The following is a 17,669-nucleotide window of genomic DNA, read 5'->3' on the forward strand; positions in this document are numbered from 1 at the left end:
AGGTCGCATGGTAGGTGGGCAGATACAGCTGCTTTTTTAGGGGGGAACAGTGTTACTCAAGCTGGAGGCCACCCTGCCTGAAGCAGGCTTTGAAGTGAGCTGGGTGGGCGTGGGGGTCTTTGTGGGACCACATCTCCAGCAGGGGTGGTCACGTCCGAGAGCCCAGCGAGGCTCCAGTGGGTCAAGGCGTGGAACGCAGAGCTGCCCCACCTATGGAGCCACCCCTCTCAACGTCCCTTCAAGGTCTGTAAGAAAGTGTGGAGGCGCTGATGAGTCAGCAGCCTTGGTGCTACCCAGAGTTTTATCAGTGCCCACGACAGGGTCCGAAATGGCCATTTGCAAAGTCAGCTTTATCTGGGGGGCCCCCAATTTCCCACCCTGTGCACAGGGGGAGAGGGAAAACCAGGCTGAGTTCAGAAAGAGCATTCTGACAGCAGCACCTCCCCCAGCCCTCCTCCCTTCCGGGGTCCCCGGCCTGTTGATGGGGGCCACGCGTGGCATCCCACAGACCATCCTCTGGAGGCTGCGCAGAGTTCATGACATCCCTTCCCTTTATTTTCCTGTTTATTCAGAGCATGTGTAAACACATGCGTTGCCTGGTTTCGGCGTCTCTTTGGCCATTTCATTATTGCTGGAGCCTCTGAGCATCACTGGAAACCTTGGGTTTTCTAAATGAATCTAAAAATAGACCTCTTTGAAAAAAAATCTTGGAGAGTTGACACAAGGCACCGTTATTTATTTCTTTTCCCTCCTCCCCTCCCCCCCTCTCTTCCCACACTTCCCTCTTCCTCCGCATCAGTCCTGAGCACAAAAATTCTGGGCAGCCGGGTGTCCCCAGGGACAGGGAAGGGCCCCCTTGGTCAGTGTCCAGGGGCCCTTGGACCCCCTGAGATGTCCGTGTGAGCCCTGGGCGACATGCTCTGAGAGGCGCCCGCTTGGAAGACGGGGGTCGCGGGTCTGGGGGGCGCTTGGGAGCCTTGGGCAGGGTTTATGCAAAGCTGCAGCGGGCGAGGGAGGCGGTGGCCGGGGCGATCCTTGCGAACGGCCGCCTGGAGCTCGGGCAAGACCGACTTGGACACTCCCACGCCCCCACCCCCTTCCCCTCGCCGTCGCCCGCATCGCTCCGTCTCCCTGACTTTTCTCCGCGAACAATCAGGGACTTGTGCTGGCGGCCGAGGGAGCCACGGAGCTGGCTGGCCGCGGAGCGGGCGACGTCATGGATTCCTGAGTGTGAAGTTTGCAGGAAAGCCCTTAGTTTTGGAGATGGACGGGATCCAGCGGTTTCCATGGCGCTGGATAAACAGGAGGAAACAGTGAGGGAATCCCGTTATTTTACTGCATTGAAAGCCTATAAACACGGAGCGCGGGGAAGGAAGTCGCGTTCCCTCTCGAGTAAGCCCGAGCGCCGAGCCGCGCCGACTCCGCCGCGCCGGGAGCCGGGAGCCGGGAGGCGGGAGGCGCGCAGCTCCCGGGCCGCTCGCAGGCGCCTCGGCCAGGGCAGCCCCCTGAGCATGCTTTAGAGAGGACGGCGCCCCCCAGGCTCCGGGTCTGCCCCCGCAGAGCCCTCTCAGCCCGCGCGCCGAGCCCCCGTCCCCTCCAGATGCAGAGAGAGGCTGCGCTGAGACGGGGGCACTGCGAGCCCCTCCGCGCCATGGGGTCTGTGGACCAAGGTAACTGCCCCCCGCCCCCGTTCCGGCCGCTTCCTCCTCCCGCCTCTCGGCCCTTTTCCTTCTGCTTCTCCCCAGCCAGCGCTTTCGGCTGCCGGCGGAGGTCGCGGGCAGGCCCGGGGACTCCGCTTTCCCAGGGCGCACAGGTAGCGTGGCCCGGAGGACGGGCGCCCCCACCCTGGCTAAGGAGGGGGGTCGGGGGCGCCGACTTGGGACCACCTCGCGCGGGGGCAGCGAAGCGTCCCCAGGCGGGATTCCTTCCCCGGGCCAGCCTGTCAGAAGGATGGTCCCTTCCGTGGGACACCCGGAGGGATTCTCGCTACTAACCGCGGGCTGCTTAACCATTTCCGCGCTGGGCTTTGGGAGCAGATGTCAGCGGTATTATTATCATCATCATCATCATCATTATTTAGCTTTTTTTTTTTTTTTTTTAGGAGAACAGGCTTGGTACTTTACTATCTAGTAATGAAGGCTTTACTTTTTAACAGAGCCGCAGATGCTCTGGGACATTTAAACAATTTTCTTTCTCGTTTTTTTTTTTTTCTTCTCCCTGATGTGCCTAGTGGATTCAGTGTTCCAGTTCCCCCTTTAAAGTGCAATGTACCATCAGTTTGTTTCGCGATCTGATTACACTCTCCTTTCCGTGTTTCTGTCTCTTTTCCCCCTCCTCTTGGAGTTCACCCTGGAATCATACTACTTAGATCTTACGGGAGGGGCTTAACCTATACGAATATGATATGAAAATGTCCCATCTGGTTTGGGATTGTGGAGGGGTTTTGGCTGTCCACCAACCCACCGGACTTGAAAAGTAGAAATTAGGCGATGGGATGTGTTTTTCGGAGGCCAGTCCCGGGAAAAGTGGGGGGCATGGCCCGGAGGGCAGGGCTGCAAGAGTTAAATGAAATAAATATGCGTAGGAGGAGTTAGCCTCGTGTCATAAAATCAGAGTTGAATGTAGGTTTTGTGCTCTGCGTGGCTGATTAAAGTTCTAGGGGGGAAGAAATGACAATTTCTGTAAATAAACCTGAGGGGCTATTTTTTTTTTTTTGAAAACCGGAGTGGGGCCAAATGCCTTGGGTTAGGTAAATGGTGTGCTTTGCCACAGTGGACTCAATGACATATTTTTAGCTGAGTTGCACTTTTGAAAGCAAGACCCTGCCAACACGGGACGTTTTAACTGGTACCAGTTTATCCTGTCCTCGGCTGGTGGTCAAGCCTATGACATAATGACCAAAATCAACACTAATATCGCATCACCTGTAAAAGGGGTGCTTTGAGACAGGCGACAGATATATTAAGGATGGGAATGGGTTTTTACTGCCATGCCATGTATACTGAAAGGCAGTGTTTGATGTTATGATGTGGGGGTGGGGGACAGACAAACGCCAAAATTAAGTCTGTTTGGAAGAAGAGGGTTGGGAAGAGACTTCTGTTTTACAGTGTGATCTCACGCGAGCCTCACCTCTGCTCCAGGTTTGTGAACTTGGTCCTCTCTCCAGGTTTGGAAGTGTGTGGGTTTTGTGTGTGCACATGCATTGCCTCACCTCCCCAGCCCACGCTCGTGTGTCCAGGGACTGTAGAACGTGCATGCTAGTGTGTGTCCACATGTGGGAGACAGGGCACCGAGTTGTTCCCGGCAAACGACTCTTGGCATGCCAAAGCGACTGGGCACACAGGCTGCAATTCCAGGCTTCAGAGACAGTTGGCATGAGAGGCGCTTTGACTGTGCCCGCATCGGGGTCTCCTGAGGGAAACCCAAATGGCCCTTCACACTCAAACACCACCAGGAGCAGAGGGGCAGATCTCAGGGTGCTTGCAGATGGGCGGGGTCATTAAATAGCAAATAGAAGTATTTGCATGGTAAGAAAATGCCGACCTTGCTGTGCAGTTTTGGGCCGAGGCTCTGGGAAAAACTGAAGATCCGAAAGAGGTGTGTTCAGTTTTATCTGCAGTGGGATGATGGAAACTATTTCAGGAATAAACAAACTCAGGGTGAGCTCTGCTCACTCCCAGACGCAAATTCCCTGCCTTCTGCCTGGCTTAGAATTTCTGCTTCACTGCATTGCAGCTGTGTGATCTTGGGTGAGCGACTTAAACTCTCTGGGCCTCAGTCTCCACATCTGTAAAACGGAGCCAATAATAATGTCTCGCTTAAAGAAGGTTGTGAGAATCAGTGAGGTGGCACACGTAAAGCATCTAAAATGCTGCCGTGCTTATAGTCAACACTGGATAAATACCCTGTGATTCCTATTAAATGCAAAACAGTAACATATTGATATAGAAACTGGATTTCATGGCAAAATTCTTTGAAGAGTCACAGTACCTTAAACCTCTCAAGAGACTCTAACTTCTTGAAGCTTCCCAGTGACACAGGTTGGGCTAGGATTAGGGTTTGCCAAGCCTCCATTTCCTCGTCTGTAAAAGGGAATAGACAGTGATGACCTCATGGGGAGTCATGAGCATCGTATGAAATCATGCGTATAAAGCACTTAGCTCTGTGTTTAACATGCGCTTAACACATACTGGCTGTTATTATTTTCTGACAGTTGAGGACTATGAGAACCAGCTCTGCCCAGGATCACAACCCAAGTTTGTAGCACAAAGCCCAGCACCTGGCAAGGTCTCTGTCGCCTTCCGCGGGGGTGAGAGAGCGTTACCAGCGCTGACTGGGGGCGGCAGGGCTGGGGGTTTGACGCGTGTGAAGCCTCTCATCGTCAGGGCTGGAGGAGGGAGTGAAGCGCAGAGCGGGCAGGAGCCACTCTAGCACTACCCGCAGGCACCGGCTGGGACTCGGACCCAGGCTCTCGACCGCGCGCTCTGCTGCCTCTGGAACTTACTGCTGTTATCATTGGGTATCGCACTGTTCGGCGGATGAGGACACTGAGGAAGGCCAGACCCTTGTCCTGGCCTCTTTTGCCAACATTGTGTTGGTCCTTACCATATCCTGGAAGAGAGAGAAGTCTGTGTGAGGAGGGTGGTATGGAGGGGACAAGCATCCTTGATGCAGACGGGGAAACTGAGGCAGCCTCTGATTTGTCCCGGGTGGAGGGTGAGTCAGGAAGAGCGCCTCGCTTTGCCTCAGGAGCACCATCTCTCCACTTGTACTAGAGGACTAAATGTCCCTGGACGGCCAGGGGCTGTAAAGCCAGTATTGCTTTCTTCCCACGCAGAACTCAGACCCGCTCCAAGAGCCCCCAGCTCCTGGCTGAGCCCCTCCCTGGCTACCCAGTCTGCACCTCCTTCACAAAGACCTTGGGCTTTTCCTTTTCTTCCCAGAAGTTCAGAGAGAAGCACTCATTTCCCCAGATGCTCCTGCCTTTATCAAGAACCTTTCTTAGGTCAGCGGAGGACAGGGCCAGGTTGTCCGGTTCTGTGACTCTGTGGTGGATCCCAGTTTCTATATCCAAGTCGTCAGCAGCTTAGGATCTGAGTGAGAGGTTCAAACCTTGGCTCTGCCACTTGCTGGCTGCGTGACCTCATGCAAGTGATTCACTCTCCTGTGCCTCAGTTTCCCCACATTTAGAAAAGTGTTAGTGATGTTGTCTGGAGTGTTGGTTACTATATGTAGGAACTGAGTATCAACCAATCAGAATGCCAGGAGCAGTGTCCCAGGAGACTCGCCTGCTGGACCAGACTTTAACCCTTCATTTACCGAATTGTAGGGAGGGTCTAAGATAGTGAAGGACAGGGGAGGCTGGCGTGCTGCAGTTCATGGTTGCAAAGAGTCAGACATGACTTAAGACTGAACGACAACAATCAGGAAGGGTCTCGGGCTTCCCCGGTGGCTCAGCAGTAAAGAATCCGCCTGCCATTCAGGAGATGCGGGTTCCGTTCCTGGGTCGGGAAGATCTCTTGGAGGAGGAAATGGCGACCTGTTCCAGTATGCTTGCCTAGAATATCCCAGGGACAGAGGAGCCTGGCGGGCTACCGTCTACGGGGTTGCAAAAAGAGTCGGACACGACTTATCGACTAAACAACAAAAACCATAACAGGGAGGGTCTCAAGGCCGCAGAGGCCCCTGGAGGGAATGACAGATCGTTTACCAGTCTAAGGAGAGTTCCAGTCTTTCAGTAAGCAGCATGAACCTCAAACTACTCAGTTAATAAGTGCTGCTATTATTATTGTATAATTCATTAATTCAATATTTATACACCCCAAATCCAACCTAAAAACAACAGTTGCCGAGTGCTTCCCACACATGTTCTCATTGGCTAGCTCTCACTACACACACGTGTGATTGAGTATTTCGGCTCTGACCTCGAAGAAGCAGGGCAGGTTACTCTTTTTGTTCCTTTGCTGGATGAGGAATTCGAGACTCTGACCGCCCAGACTGGACGGGGGCCCTCCTGTGCCCCACAGGCCCCCACCCTGCCCTCTCCTATCCTATGCGCCTCACACTGATGGTCGTTGTCCATGACACGTCTGCATCCTCCTCCAGAACTGAACACCAGGAACCAGAGGCGTCAGCTGTTTCATTCACTCCGGGGGCCCCAGCGCCTGGAATGTGCCTGACACTCAGTGGGTTTTCAGTACTTTTGTTCCGTGGATGGAGGAATGAATGAATGACGCCCAGTAGGGTCGCTTGACCTGTTGGGGCCACAGAATTAAGACTTAAACGCCGAAGCACCGCTGCTGTCCTCTGGCTCACTCGTTCCACCTCTTTTTGACCATGATGGTGGTTTTGACTTGCGCGTTCTCCCACCAAGCGCTGGTGACCTAAGCAGGCTTCCTTGTGGGTCATCAGCAGGCCCACGCTTTCATGCTGTTGTCTGGAATGAGTCAGTTCCCAACAACAATAACGACCGTGACAGCCGCCACCGCTTCCCGAGCGCCCTGGATTTGCCAGGCACCATCCCAGGGCTTCTCCACCGCCACCGCGTTGGCTCCCACCCAGCCCCATCTTGGACAGGGAGGGGTGCCCGCTGCGCCTGGGGCACATCGCTGGTGGCAAAGCTCGGAAGCAATCCCCTTGCACCCTGTTGCTCCCCGTTAGGGATGGACAGTCATCGCAAGGAGGGCATCTGTTTTCCCCACCAGACTGTATATACTGTAGGGCCGAGCAGTAACAGACATTATCTTAGCGGATTCTCCCAAAATAACCTGACTGGTTGGAATTGAGTATGATCCTCCCATTTCAAGAAGAGGAAACCAAGACGGGGCCTGGTCAAGGCATTCAGAGGGCAGCACCGATTCGGAAAGCTCTGTTTTTAAGGGTTGCCCAGTCCTGCCTCCGGAGAAGGCAATGGCACCCCACTCCAGTGTTCTTGCCTGGAAAATCCCATGGATGGAGGAGCCTGGAAGGCTGCAGTCCATGGGGTCACCAGAGTCGGACACGACTGAGCGACTTCACTTTCCCTTTTCACTTTCATGCACTGGAGAAGGCAATGGCACCCCACTCCAGTGTTCTTGCCTGGAGAATCCCAGGGACGGGGGCCTGGTGGGCTGCAGTCCATGGGGTCACTGAGAATCAGACATGACTGAGCGACTTCACTTTCCCTTTTCACTTTCATGCACTGGAGAAGGAAATGGCGACCCACTCCAGTGTTCTTGCCTGGAGAACCCCAGGGACGGGGGGCCTGGTGGGCTGCCGTCTGTGGGGTCGCACAGGGTCGGACACGACTTAGCGGCAGCAGGCCTGCCACTGCTGCTTCTTGCAGCAGGATCGCCCGGCCAGTGAGCTGGGTGGGCTCACGGTGGGGCTCTCTCCTGCCTTCCACCTGCCCCTCTGGGCCGCTGAGGAGCTTCTGGCGGCCCCATCCCTTCCCTGTCCAGCTGGGACCTGCCAGCAGGGACCCATTTCCTCAGAGCCTCTCTTGTTGGCCACATCTCCGCCTTGCACTTCTTTGCCCTGGGCCGCCAGGGTGCCTGTGTCCGGTGCCACAGCTGCTGTGGGAGCAGGTCCGGGCTGCCCAGTTACCCCTTGGCGCCCCCCAGTCCTTCCCTTGGCCTTGGCCTGAGCCAGTCTTTCCACCCCGGGGTCCCTGCTCCTTTTTTTTTCCCACATTTTTCTTCAAGGCCCAACTCATTCTTACCTCCTCTTAGAAGCCGCCTTGACCATTTAATTCATTTTCATCATTTCAAGCATCTCCGATGTACCGGTTGCCCTTCCACAGGCTGGGGATAAAGTGAACAAGACTGAGGGTGTCTGTCCTCACAAGGCAAACCTCAGGGCAGCCACCCAGGAACATCCAAGATAAACTGGAATGGTGTTAAGGGCTAGAGACCATACTAGGAGCACAGAGCTGCGAAGGTCTTGGTTTATACATGTGTGTGCTGCGTGGGTGTTTGAGTTTCCTGTGGCTCCAACACAAATTACCGCAAGCCGGGTAGCTTGAAACAACAGAGGTCGATCTATTCTCGCACAGTTTCAGAGACTCAACGTGTGAAATCAAGGTGTCAGGGCTGTGTTCTCCGGAGGCGCAGGGGCACGACCCCTCCCTGTCTCTTCTGGACCCCAGTGGTCCCTGGCGGTCCGCGGTGTTCCTTGGCTCCTAGCTGCGTGTCTCCACTCTCCATCTCTACCTTGACATGGCCTTCTTCCTGTGTGCGTCCTCTCCTCCTCTTACAAGGATGCCAGCCATTGAATTTGAACCCTTAGCTCTGAGGACCTCATCTGGACTTGATCATATCTGCAAAGACCCTCTTGCCAAATAAGATCACAGCCACCAGTTCTTGAGGTTAGGACTTGAGCATATTTGGGGAGAGGATGTAATTCAACACACACTCGCGGGGATAATTCACACTCGTGGGTCCCTTCCTCTCTAGAGATGTCTAATTCTTTGACCTCTGAACAGTGAGGGATCTGTCTCTACAGTATCTCAGGCGGAAGGAACAGTGAGCCCCAAGGCCCAGAGGAGAGAGCTGCGCTTGGGATAGTCCCGAGTGGCTGAAACAGAAAGGGAGGGAGGAGAAGTGTGATACAAATAGAAAGATGGGGGAAGCAGGCCAGGGCGGGACCCAGCAGGATTTTGCGAGCAGTTTGAAGTTCATTGTTTGAAGTTCATTCTCATGGTAATGGGGAGGCCCTGGGGAAATCAGAAGTCACTGAGGGTGTGAGTTGCTGAGTCTTTTCAGAGAATCACACTGACCATTAAGTGGGAAACCTCTCCCAGGTAACCGGGGATGCTTAGAATACAGGTGGGAGGTGACTGCAGAGGCCTGGGCAGGGATGAAGGGCTGGGGCCAGAGTGGGGAGCAGGGAGTGGGGAGGAGTTGGTGTTTCCCTGTCTGCAGAGACTTCTCCTTTTTGGTTTCCAAACTGTGCTCCCTTGAGTCCTGGGGCTGCGAAGCGGTGGTCCCTATCTTTGGCTCTCAAGGGCACTTGCCATCAATTTTGTGAGTAATATGGGCCTCTTCCAGTGGGTCTCCTCTTGGCCCAGCCTGGACTCCCCCGGCGGCCCCTCCTTCCCTCTCTGCTATCACCAGGAGTCAGAAGGCTTCTCTCAGTGTTTCATCTTAGTCCAAAAACGTCCCTCAGCGCATCCACCCTGAGCTAATAACCCAGGAACACTGTGACTCAGTAATGAGTATCAGACTGCTGTGGGACAAAACCACTTCCGTGGTGGCATGTGTGACTTCGAAAGTAACATCACGACCTGCTCCATGCCTTAGTTTCTTGAGCTGAGCAGCGGGGGTGACGGTAAGCGTCACACGCGGCGGAAGCTGGGAGGCTTGCAGATCAGGTCTGTGCTGCTCTCGGTGTGGACACAGTGATCAGTGCCTGTTAGCTGCCATTTTCACTATTATTTTAGGGTTTCAGAGTCAAGTTGTTCGTTTTCTTCAGCCTACTAACCGACAAGGGCTTCCCTGGTGGGTCAGTGGGAAAGAATTTGCCTGCCAATGCCAGAGACTCGGGTTGGATCCTTGGATTGGGAAGATCCCCTGGAGAAGGAAATGGCAACCCCCTCCAGTATTCTTGCCTGGGGAATCCTATGGGCCTGGTGGGTAGAGTCCATGCAGTGGCAAAGAGTCAGACACGACTTAGCGACTAAATAAGAACAATTAACCTACAAGAGTCCTTCCTGATTTGGATAAATCGACTTTATTCTAAGTCTTTGGGGTCTCTTCTGAATGACCTAGCTCAGTCACTCAACCAGTGAGTTCAGAGGGGTTTGTGGAGGCACGGGCTAGGTGGTACGGAGAATATCCAAGATATATAAGCTGTACTCATTTACACTCGAAAGAGAGGCACAATCGTGTGTGAAACCATTCACATGCAAAGGAACTAAAAGTTTCAGTGAAGTCTACTGATTGTGTTGATAGAGGAATTTAAGAGAGAGCGGGCAAGAGGGAGGCCCTGTGGTCTTTTGGGAGGGGAGGGTGGGAGATGCTCTGGGGTGTGGCTGTGCTGGAGGGAGGCTGGAGGCTTCCAGATCCCTGAGGTCAGCTTGCTTGTCCGCATCCCTCTCTGACTTCATAGATTATGGACTCGACATAGATGCTTGAGTCTGCAAGAGTAGGCAGGAGAGAGGATGGATATGGGAGCCCCGACCCTGGGGGTGCGGTCATCTGGGGAGACGGCCGGGTGACAGAAGGGTGACGGTGGACAGAGGGAGACGGCAGACGGTTAAGAAATAGTTCTGGGGTTGGGCAAAGGCTAACCAATGTTCCATCCCCAGCTAACCAGCCCTCTGCTGCTGCCATTAAGGCTCTGATTCAGTGGAAGGCGAAGCTCCCCTGGCAGAGGGATGGTGACACCTCCTGCTTAATTAAAGGCAAGAACCGCAGTTTAAGGGCTAGGTGAGTGTGCTGACCGTGCTCTCCCGTGAAATGTCAGTTCCATAAGGCGGAAGGGAATGTGCTGTGGAAGCAAGGGATGAAGAGAACAGACAAAGCCAGGACAAAGTAGGTGAGCAGGGATCAGGGCGGACGAGTTGAGGGCCCGGAGACCAGGGTCTGGGGCCCACATGCCCACAGGGTGGACGGGGGCAGCGGGTGGGGCGGTGGTGACCGAGAGCGGTAGAGTCACCTGGAAGCTTCTACTCAGCCCCAGGTGGCAGGGCCACAGGGAGCACAGGTCCCGTGTGGCCTGGTCTTCCCGTTGTGGGGAGCCATCAGACACTTGAAGTTTTAAATGAATACTCTCAATTAAAAAAAAAAGTTCAGATTTAAAAAAAAATTACGGGGCAGGCCAGACATAATATGCCTGCAGGATGGGTTTGACCTGGGACCACCGCTGCTGTGCTGTGGGGTGTCTCCTTACAGTCCACACCTCCATTTGGGTTCTGGCTTTTGGTAGATCCCTGTTTTCCTGGAGCTTTAACCCTCTCTGCCTGCCTGGTAGTAATGAGGCGGGGTGGTGGGGGGTGGCGCCAGTTTCAACAAACTGCCTTCCGCTGCAATCTTCTCCTGGAAATTATCTTTCTTACAGCAGAGAAGTCCTGTCCAGGCTTTGAAAGATGGTGTTGATTGTAGGTTGGAGTGAAAGCCAAGTTTGAAAGTGTCTTGTGGTTCCCCCAAATCATGAGGAGGTCACCCCTGAAAACTGGCTTTGAGGGGAGGCAACGTGGAAGGGGACGCCAGGACACTCAGTGGTCGAAATATTTTAGAAATCGAAATTGATGCAAAGGGACTTTGTGGTTACAAATCTGCCTTCCACTGCAGGGGGTGTGGGTTTGATCCCTGGTCGGGGAACTAAGATTCCCATATGCTACAGGGCAAAATAGTAAATAAATAAATACAAAAAAATTGATGCAAAAATCTACGATGAACCAAAAATAGAAAAAAAATTTAAGTAAAGACAAGATCTTTATTATTCATTTTTCCTTTTACCTCAGGGTCTAGGATGGGTCCACACAGCACTGATAGTGACCCTGTCTTTATTCCAAGTGTAATAGTTTGCTTAACATAGATTTTCTTTGTATTTATTTTTATTTTTAAAACATGTTTTATGAAAGCATAGTGTATTTGACTATTGAGGTTTTTGGTTCCCTCTTGAATTTTGCCTCACTTGCCTCACTCTGGTTCCAGTCCTGAAGGAGTCAAATGCATCCATCTGTAAATTAAAATATTAGCATCTCGAGTGATAATCCCCGGATGTACTTAAATTGAGGGGCGGTCCTTTCTGGGATCTGGGAGAGCTCCTACTTTTCCGATTAAACACATTTCAGGGCCTACATTTTCTAGTTAAGCTTTTCTTACGATGAGGTCGTCGGGATGGTGGGGTTTGGGCTGAGAACAGCCCGTTAGGGCTGGCTTTGTAGTGCGCAGGGCCTAGCATAAAAGAAAATTCTCAGCCCCTGGTTCAAATATTGCTAAGAATTTTAAGATGGTGGTGGCAGGGTGTTAGACCTTGTGGTCCTCTGGGTGCAGGGCCCTGTGGGCTAGCACAGGTTGAACCCATGAAATTGACCTTGGCTGCTGCTCAGGTTAGCACTAGAGCCTCCTGGACCCCCAGCTGGAATGGGGCCTCAGGTATGAGCTGATTTACTGGCCCCCATTTTACAGATAGAAGAACTGAGGCACAGAAAGGCCAGCTGACTTGCTTAAAAGTCACAGAGTGATTCAGAGGAAGCACTCAGATTGGATCCTGGGCCCCCATTCTGTGATCTTCCTGATGGTACCACAGGGTCACCCCAACCTCGGCCAAACAATGATCTCTTCATGCCTGTGGGTGCCATTGACCTCCAGGAAGTTCAGCTTGGAAGAGGAGGCAGCGACTGGATTCAAATCCATCAGTGTTGTTATAATGACCCCAGGAATCTATTTCCTATACCAGAGCATATTTTTTTATAAGTCATTTTTTTTTTTTCCTTTTGAAAAAGAAAAAAAGCATGTACAGGCAGAATTTCCCTGAAGCCACTGAGTCAGATGAAATGTTATTTACATAAAAATAATTACAGGTGTCATAACCATGCTAGAGGCTGGGCCACCGGTTGTGCAAAACACCAGCTTTCCGGACATCCCTGACAAGTCCCATGAAACTGAGGCAACCAGGGACTCAGGTTCGCCTCTCGATGCCACTTTGTGTTCTGAGAGATCTCTCAGGGTGAGCTCTGTTGGGCATTCTCCTTCATCCAGTCCTTCGGCTCCTTCTTCGAGAGTGCCCACCGTGCCCTGGGAACGCTTCCAGGATCTGGGGCTACAGCTGGACTTGCCAGATTAAAATACAGAATATCCGGTGAACTTTGAATTTCAGGCAAACGATGAATGCATTTTTAGTTTCAGTATGTCCCATACAATGTTGGGGGACATATTGAGCTAAAAAACATAAGCGTGCATTGTTGTCCAAAATCCAAATTTAACCGAGTGTCCTGTGTTTTTGTTCACTATATCTGACAGCCCTGGAGACAGCAGTCAATAAAACAAACCTTCTTGGTCTTGTGGGGCTTACAGTCGATTGAGAAGAGGCAGAAAAGATGAGCAAGTGCACTTATGAATAAATATGCTGCCAAGATAAGGGCTTCGAGGAACACAAAGCAGGGTCAGGGGACGGAGGAGGCCAGGGGGTGCTATTTTTATTGGGATGATCGTGGAAGTTCTCTCTGAGGAGCTGACATTTGAGCTGAGGAATGAACAAAGCAAGGAAGTGACATTTATCATTGTGAATAGTAGGTGCAAAGGCCCCAGGGTAGGGCCACGCTTGGTATTTTCAAGGAACAGCTGGACGATTGAGGAGTGGGTGGCAGAAGGAAGTCAAAAGAAGGGACCGTGGCCAGAGATGATGCCTAAAGGGGGCTGGTGTGGGGCAGCTGATCTAGGACCCTGTCGGTCAGGGTGCTTGTGTGTCCCTCCCTGACGCCTACGGGAGCCTCTGCCCTCATCTTGTTACTTCCATGTTGGCCCTTACAGGGATCCCTTTCAAAATATCCCTTTGGCTGCTCCATGTCAGGGCCGGCGTGGAAGTGACGAGGCCAGGGAGGACAGTCATCAGGGTGACAGATGACGTGCACTAGGCTTGCCGGGGTCGGAGGCGGAACGGTGAAGCTGGTGAAACGTGATGGGATTTGGGGTTTTTTGGTTTGCTGAGGGGGTTGCCTGTGGGTGTGAGCAGAGAGAAATAGAGGACTTGCTCATTGGTTTTCGGTGGGAGAAAGTGATGAATGGGAGGGTGATCTGGCTGGGAACTGTGGGAGAGGAGCAGTTTCAGACGATAAGTAGGTTGGTTTGGACAGGTGTGCTCCACGGCGCCTGCTGGGTGCCCAGATGCAGCTGTTGAGTGGACGGTGGGACAAGTCCACTCCTTAGTCGCTCTGTCCTGTCCACCTCTGTGACCCTTTGGGCTGCGGCCCACTAGGCTCCTCTGTTCATGGGGTTTCCCAGGCAAGAATACTGGAGCAGGTTGCCATTCCCTTCTCCAGGGGATCTTCTCAAACCAGGGATCAAACCCATATCTCCTGTGTCTCCTGCATCACAGGCAGATTTTTTAACTGGCTGAGCCATTGGGGAAGCCCTGGGAGAGGTAGAGACTGAGGCTAAAGATGAGCTTCATACCAGAAGGGGGAAAGGAGCACAGAGCTATGTGTTGGCCGGGGTTGGGGGGGTCCTTCCAGGGCCTTCTTGAAGGGGCCTCAGCACTCAGAGTCTCCTGGGGTGGGGTTGGGTGGGGTGGGTGGGAGAGTTGGTATACTCTGAGTATTTGTATTCACTTGCAATCAGATTATGCTGCCTTTTTAAAGAGGCAGCCGGCAAGAGGAAAAGAGAGAACTCAAGGGTGGACTAGAGGGTGAGAGTGTGCTTCCGCTGCTTCCTGTCCTCCCCACGGCCCGCACTCCCATTGTCTCTTGCCTGGATGGCTGCATGAACCTCCTAATTGGTCTTCTTGCTGTAAACCTCATCACCTTGCAGTTTCTTCTCCACCCAGAACCCAGAGCAACCCCGATTAAAACCCCAAATGTGGTCTTGTCACGTACCTGCCTAAATGCACTTCAGTCATTCCTCATTGGTCTTAGGTCCAAAATTCTCCACGAAGTCCCCACTAATCCCCCAGCCTTACCCCACACCATCTTCTGGTCCGTCCCCTCCAGTCTTTTCTCGGTTCTTCCTGCCTCTTCCTGCCTCAGGGCCTTTGCACATGCTTTCCCAGCTGGCTGTTAGTTCTTCCCCTCACTCTTCGCTGGCTACCTTCTGCTCAGCCTCCTGTTCTCAGCTCAAGTATCACCTCTAAGGAAGCCTTTCTTGAATTCCGTGTTGACATTATTGTTGTAGCCTCTGTCCTGTCGTCTGCTCTCCTTTCACGGCACTTGTCTCAGTTTGTAATTATACACTAGAGTCAGTGCTTTTGAGTGGAGCTGAAATCCTGGGCCAGGATCAGACGTGTGCTAGGATTTGCAGACCCTCAGCAGCCTCACTAACCTCCCATTGCACTTCTGTTGGGGAGCCCAGAGGAAAGCTCAAAGACCAGGGCCTCCATAAGGTCAGCGGTGGGGCAGAGGGCAGGTTGACAGAGCTGCACCGTTGGGGCCTGCATCCCAGCCCGCGCTTCCGGAGTGGCCTCTGAATGCATAAAGGTCATGCATTATGCTCCTTGCTTCTAACAGCACAAATCATTTATTTTGGAATTGAAAATATGCCATCCCCCAACTCAAGCCCCAGCTTTCAGAGTGGCCTGTAGAGAAGAAAACGCTCTCACTTCCCAGTGCTCTAGCAGAAACTCTGTTCTGGGTCAGGACCTAGTCTGAACCCCTTCCCTTTAAGAGCTCTGATTTGGCGCAGATTCCAGATTCTAGAAACTTAAAAAATATTTCTACTGTTCAGAGGAACAACTGAGGCAGTTAGAGTATTATTGCCAGGTCCTGAACCGTTCTCACAAGGCAGTCTATCAAAGGGATGGTGATTTTACCTTTACTATGTCATCTTATTATTGGCTGTCTCAGGAGGATGTCAGTTGGGGGTAAGAATTTAGATTCTTGCCCAAACAATGGGGTGGCCAGATTAAGTCTTAGAGAGGAGGGTCCTTAAAGACAAATATAAGGATCTTATATACACAAGGACAGTCAGACTCTTTTATCCATCCATCCATCATTCATCCATCCACTCTTTCATCATCCATCCATCCATCATCCATCCATTCATCATCCATCATCCATCCATCCATCATCCATCCATCCATCATCCATCCATCCATCCATCCACTCTTCCATTTCATCCATCCATCCATCCGTCACCCAAACATGCACTCATCCATCCATTCATCTATCTGCACATCCACACACCCATTGTACATAAAGCTGTGAATGAATCAATCATGACCCCTGCCCGAGTGGATCTCACAGGCTAATGGAGATAAAAATGCTCTGATTGGCCAAGCCTGGGTCATTTGTACACTTCTTTGCCAGGGTAGTATGGGACAACTGGGTCGATAATTTACCAGAATTGCATCATCAAGAGTAGTTTCCCAAAGGAACACACTGGGGTGTTGTTATCAGAAGCAGGGGGGAATGACGCCAGGTACGCAGAATCAACAGATGTCCTCTAGATTAGAGGCATTTAGTCATCATGGCTGGAGGGATGAAAAGAGACCAGTGAGGATGACACTAGCCTCTCCTTGTCTGTAGCACAAGGACAGGCTGGTTCCTCTGATTTTCCCTGGCTAAATTTCAGGGTTTGGATTCTGAGTCCTGTCACAGGGACCCGAGAGCATCCATCTCTTTCTGGATCATTCTGTTGTTTGGTCGCTCAGTCGTGTCTGACTCTTTTGCAACCCCATGGGCTGCAGCCCGCCAGGCTCCTCTGTCCATGAGATTCTCCAGGCAAGAATACTAGAGTGGGCTGCTATTTCCTTCTCCAGGGGATCCTCCCCACCCAGGGATCAAACCCATGTCTGCTGCATTGGCAGGCAGATTCTTTTGCCACCCGGGAGGCCCCTCCTTCTGGATGCTTGGGCTCTCAGCAGTCCTAGTGTGGGTCATCTCCCCTCCTCCACCTAAATTTATCAGCCACCCCTAGGATACTTGCTGGATTCACCTGGTGTGTGTATGTTTATGCTTAAGAAACAAACAAGAGGATTTTTTTTTTTAATGTTCTGACAGCCAGAAAGAGCTTCCCAAGACTGAAAATGCATGAGTCTTGGATCCAGGCCCAGGACCCTGGAATGGAGTTTGTGTCCAAACCAGTGCTTCTTACCCCAGGCCACACACTGGAAGCATCTGGGGAGCTTTTACGAAATACTGATGCCTGAGTCTCAAACATTCTGATTGTAACTGGCCCCTCCTAGGACCTAGCTTCTTGAATTTTTTTTAACAGCTCTCCAGGTGAGGCCAATGTGTAAGTTGGGTTAGGAGTCACTGGTCCAAGTGCAGTTTGGGAAACCCTATTCATTGCCTTATCTCTTTACCAACAGGATATAAACATGATGAGGGTGGTAGGGACCCGGTCCTGCCGACGGCTGCACCCCCAGGATCTGTGGTAGTGCCTGGTACCTAGCAGGTGCCCAAAAAAGGTCTGGGGAATGCATAATGATTGACAGCTTCCCACGAATCCCTTAATGGAACCGAGATGGCTCCCCTGAAAGAGGGCATCTTCTCCACCCTCTGGCACTTGGGGAAGGATCGGAGCCAGTCCCCATTTCAGGTCAAGCTGTGGCTCTCAGGGAACCCCTGAAACTCTCCCACCTCCTTTTCTGATCTAGTAATTCTCAACCCTGGCCGCCCTTTAGAATTATCTGAGGTCATTAAAAAGAAAACACCTTCAAGCGGTTTGGATCAGAACCTGGGAACAGGCATTTTTACAGCGTCTCAGGGGACGCCAATGTGCCGTAAAAGGAGGCCGCTGGCCGCGTCCCCTGTACCTCTGTGAGCCTGCTTTCTGACTGGAGCTAACTTGGTGCAAGACCCCTGGAAGGGTTTTATAAGGGGGTGTTGGGAGTCGGTTCTTATGCGTTGTTCCCTAAGTGCCTGTTCACAGCGTTCACCGTGGATGCTTGCCTAGAAATGCACATCTCCGAGCCTCTCCTCCAGACTTAGTACTCAAGCTCCAGTGCGGGCCTGGGGATCTGCGTTCTGATCAATCGTGCAGGTGTACTCGTCCCCAGCTGCCCTTTCCACCTGCACTGCCCTCTGACCT

General features: G+C 52.3%; 1 protein-coding gene across 2 annotated transcripts in view; it reads left to right on the forward strand.

Moving 5' to 3' along the window:
* The first annotated feature begins 1,374 nt into the window (after positions 1 to 1,374).
* NFATC2 (nuclear factor of activated T cells 2) overlaps positions 1,375 to 17,669 on the forward strand; it is a 160,424-nt gene continuing 144,129 nt past the window's right edge. The window contains exon 1 of one of the 2 annotated variants that reach the window (XM_070381031.1): positions 1,375 to 1,670. In XM_070381031.1, the coding sequence (XP_070237132.1) occupies positions 1,601 to 1,670 (70 nt within the window). In that variant the 5' untranslated portion in view covers positions 1,375 to 1,600. The remainder of the gene's footprint in view (positions 1,671 to 17,669) is intronic. The other variant, XM_070381032.1, reaches the window with a different exon arrangement.

The sequence above is a fragment of the Bos mutus genome, chromosome 13, assembly GCF_027580195.1.
Source record: "Bos mutus isolate GX-2022 chromosome 13, NWIPB_WYAK_1.1, whole genome shotgun sequence".
Classification (NCBI taxonomy): Eukaryota; Metazoa; Chordata; class Mammalia; order Artiodactyla; family Bovidae; genus Bos; species Bos mutus.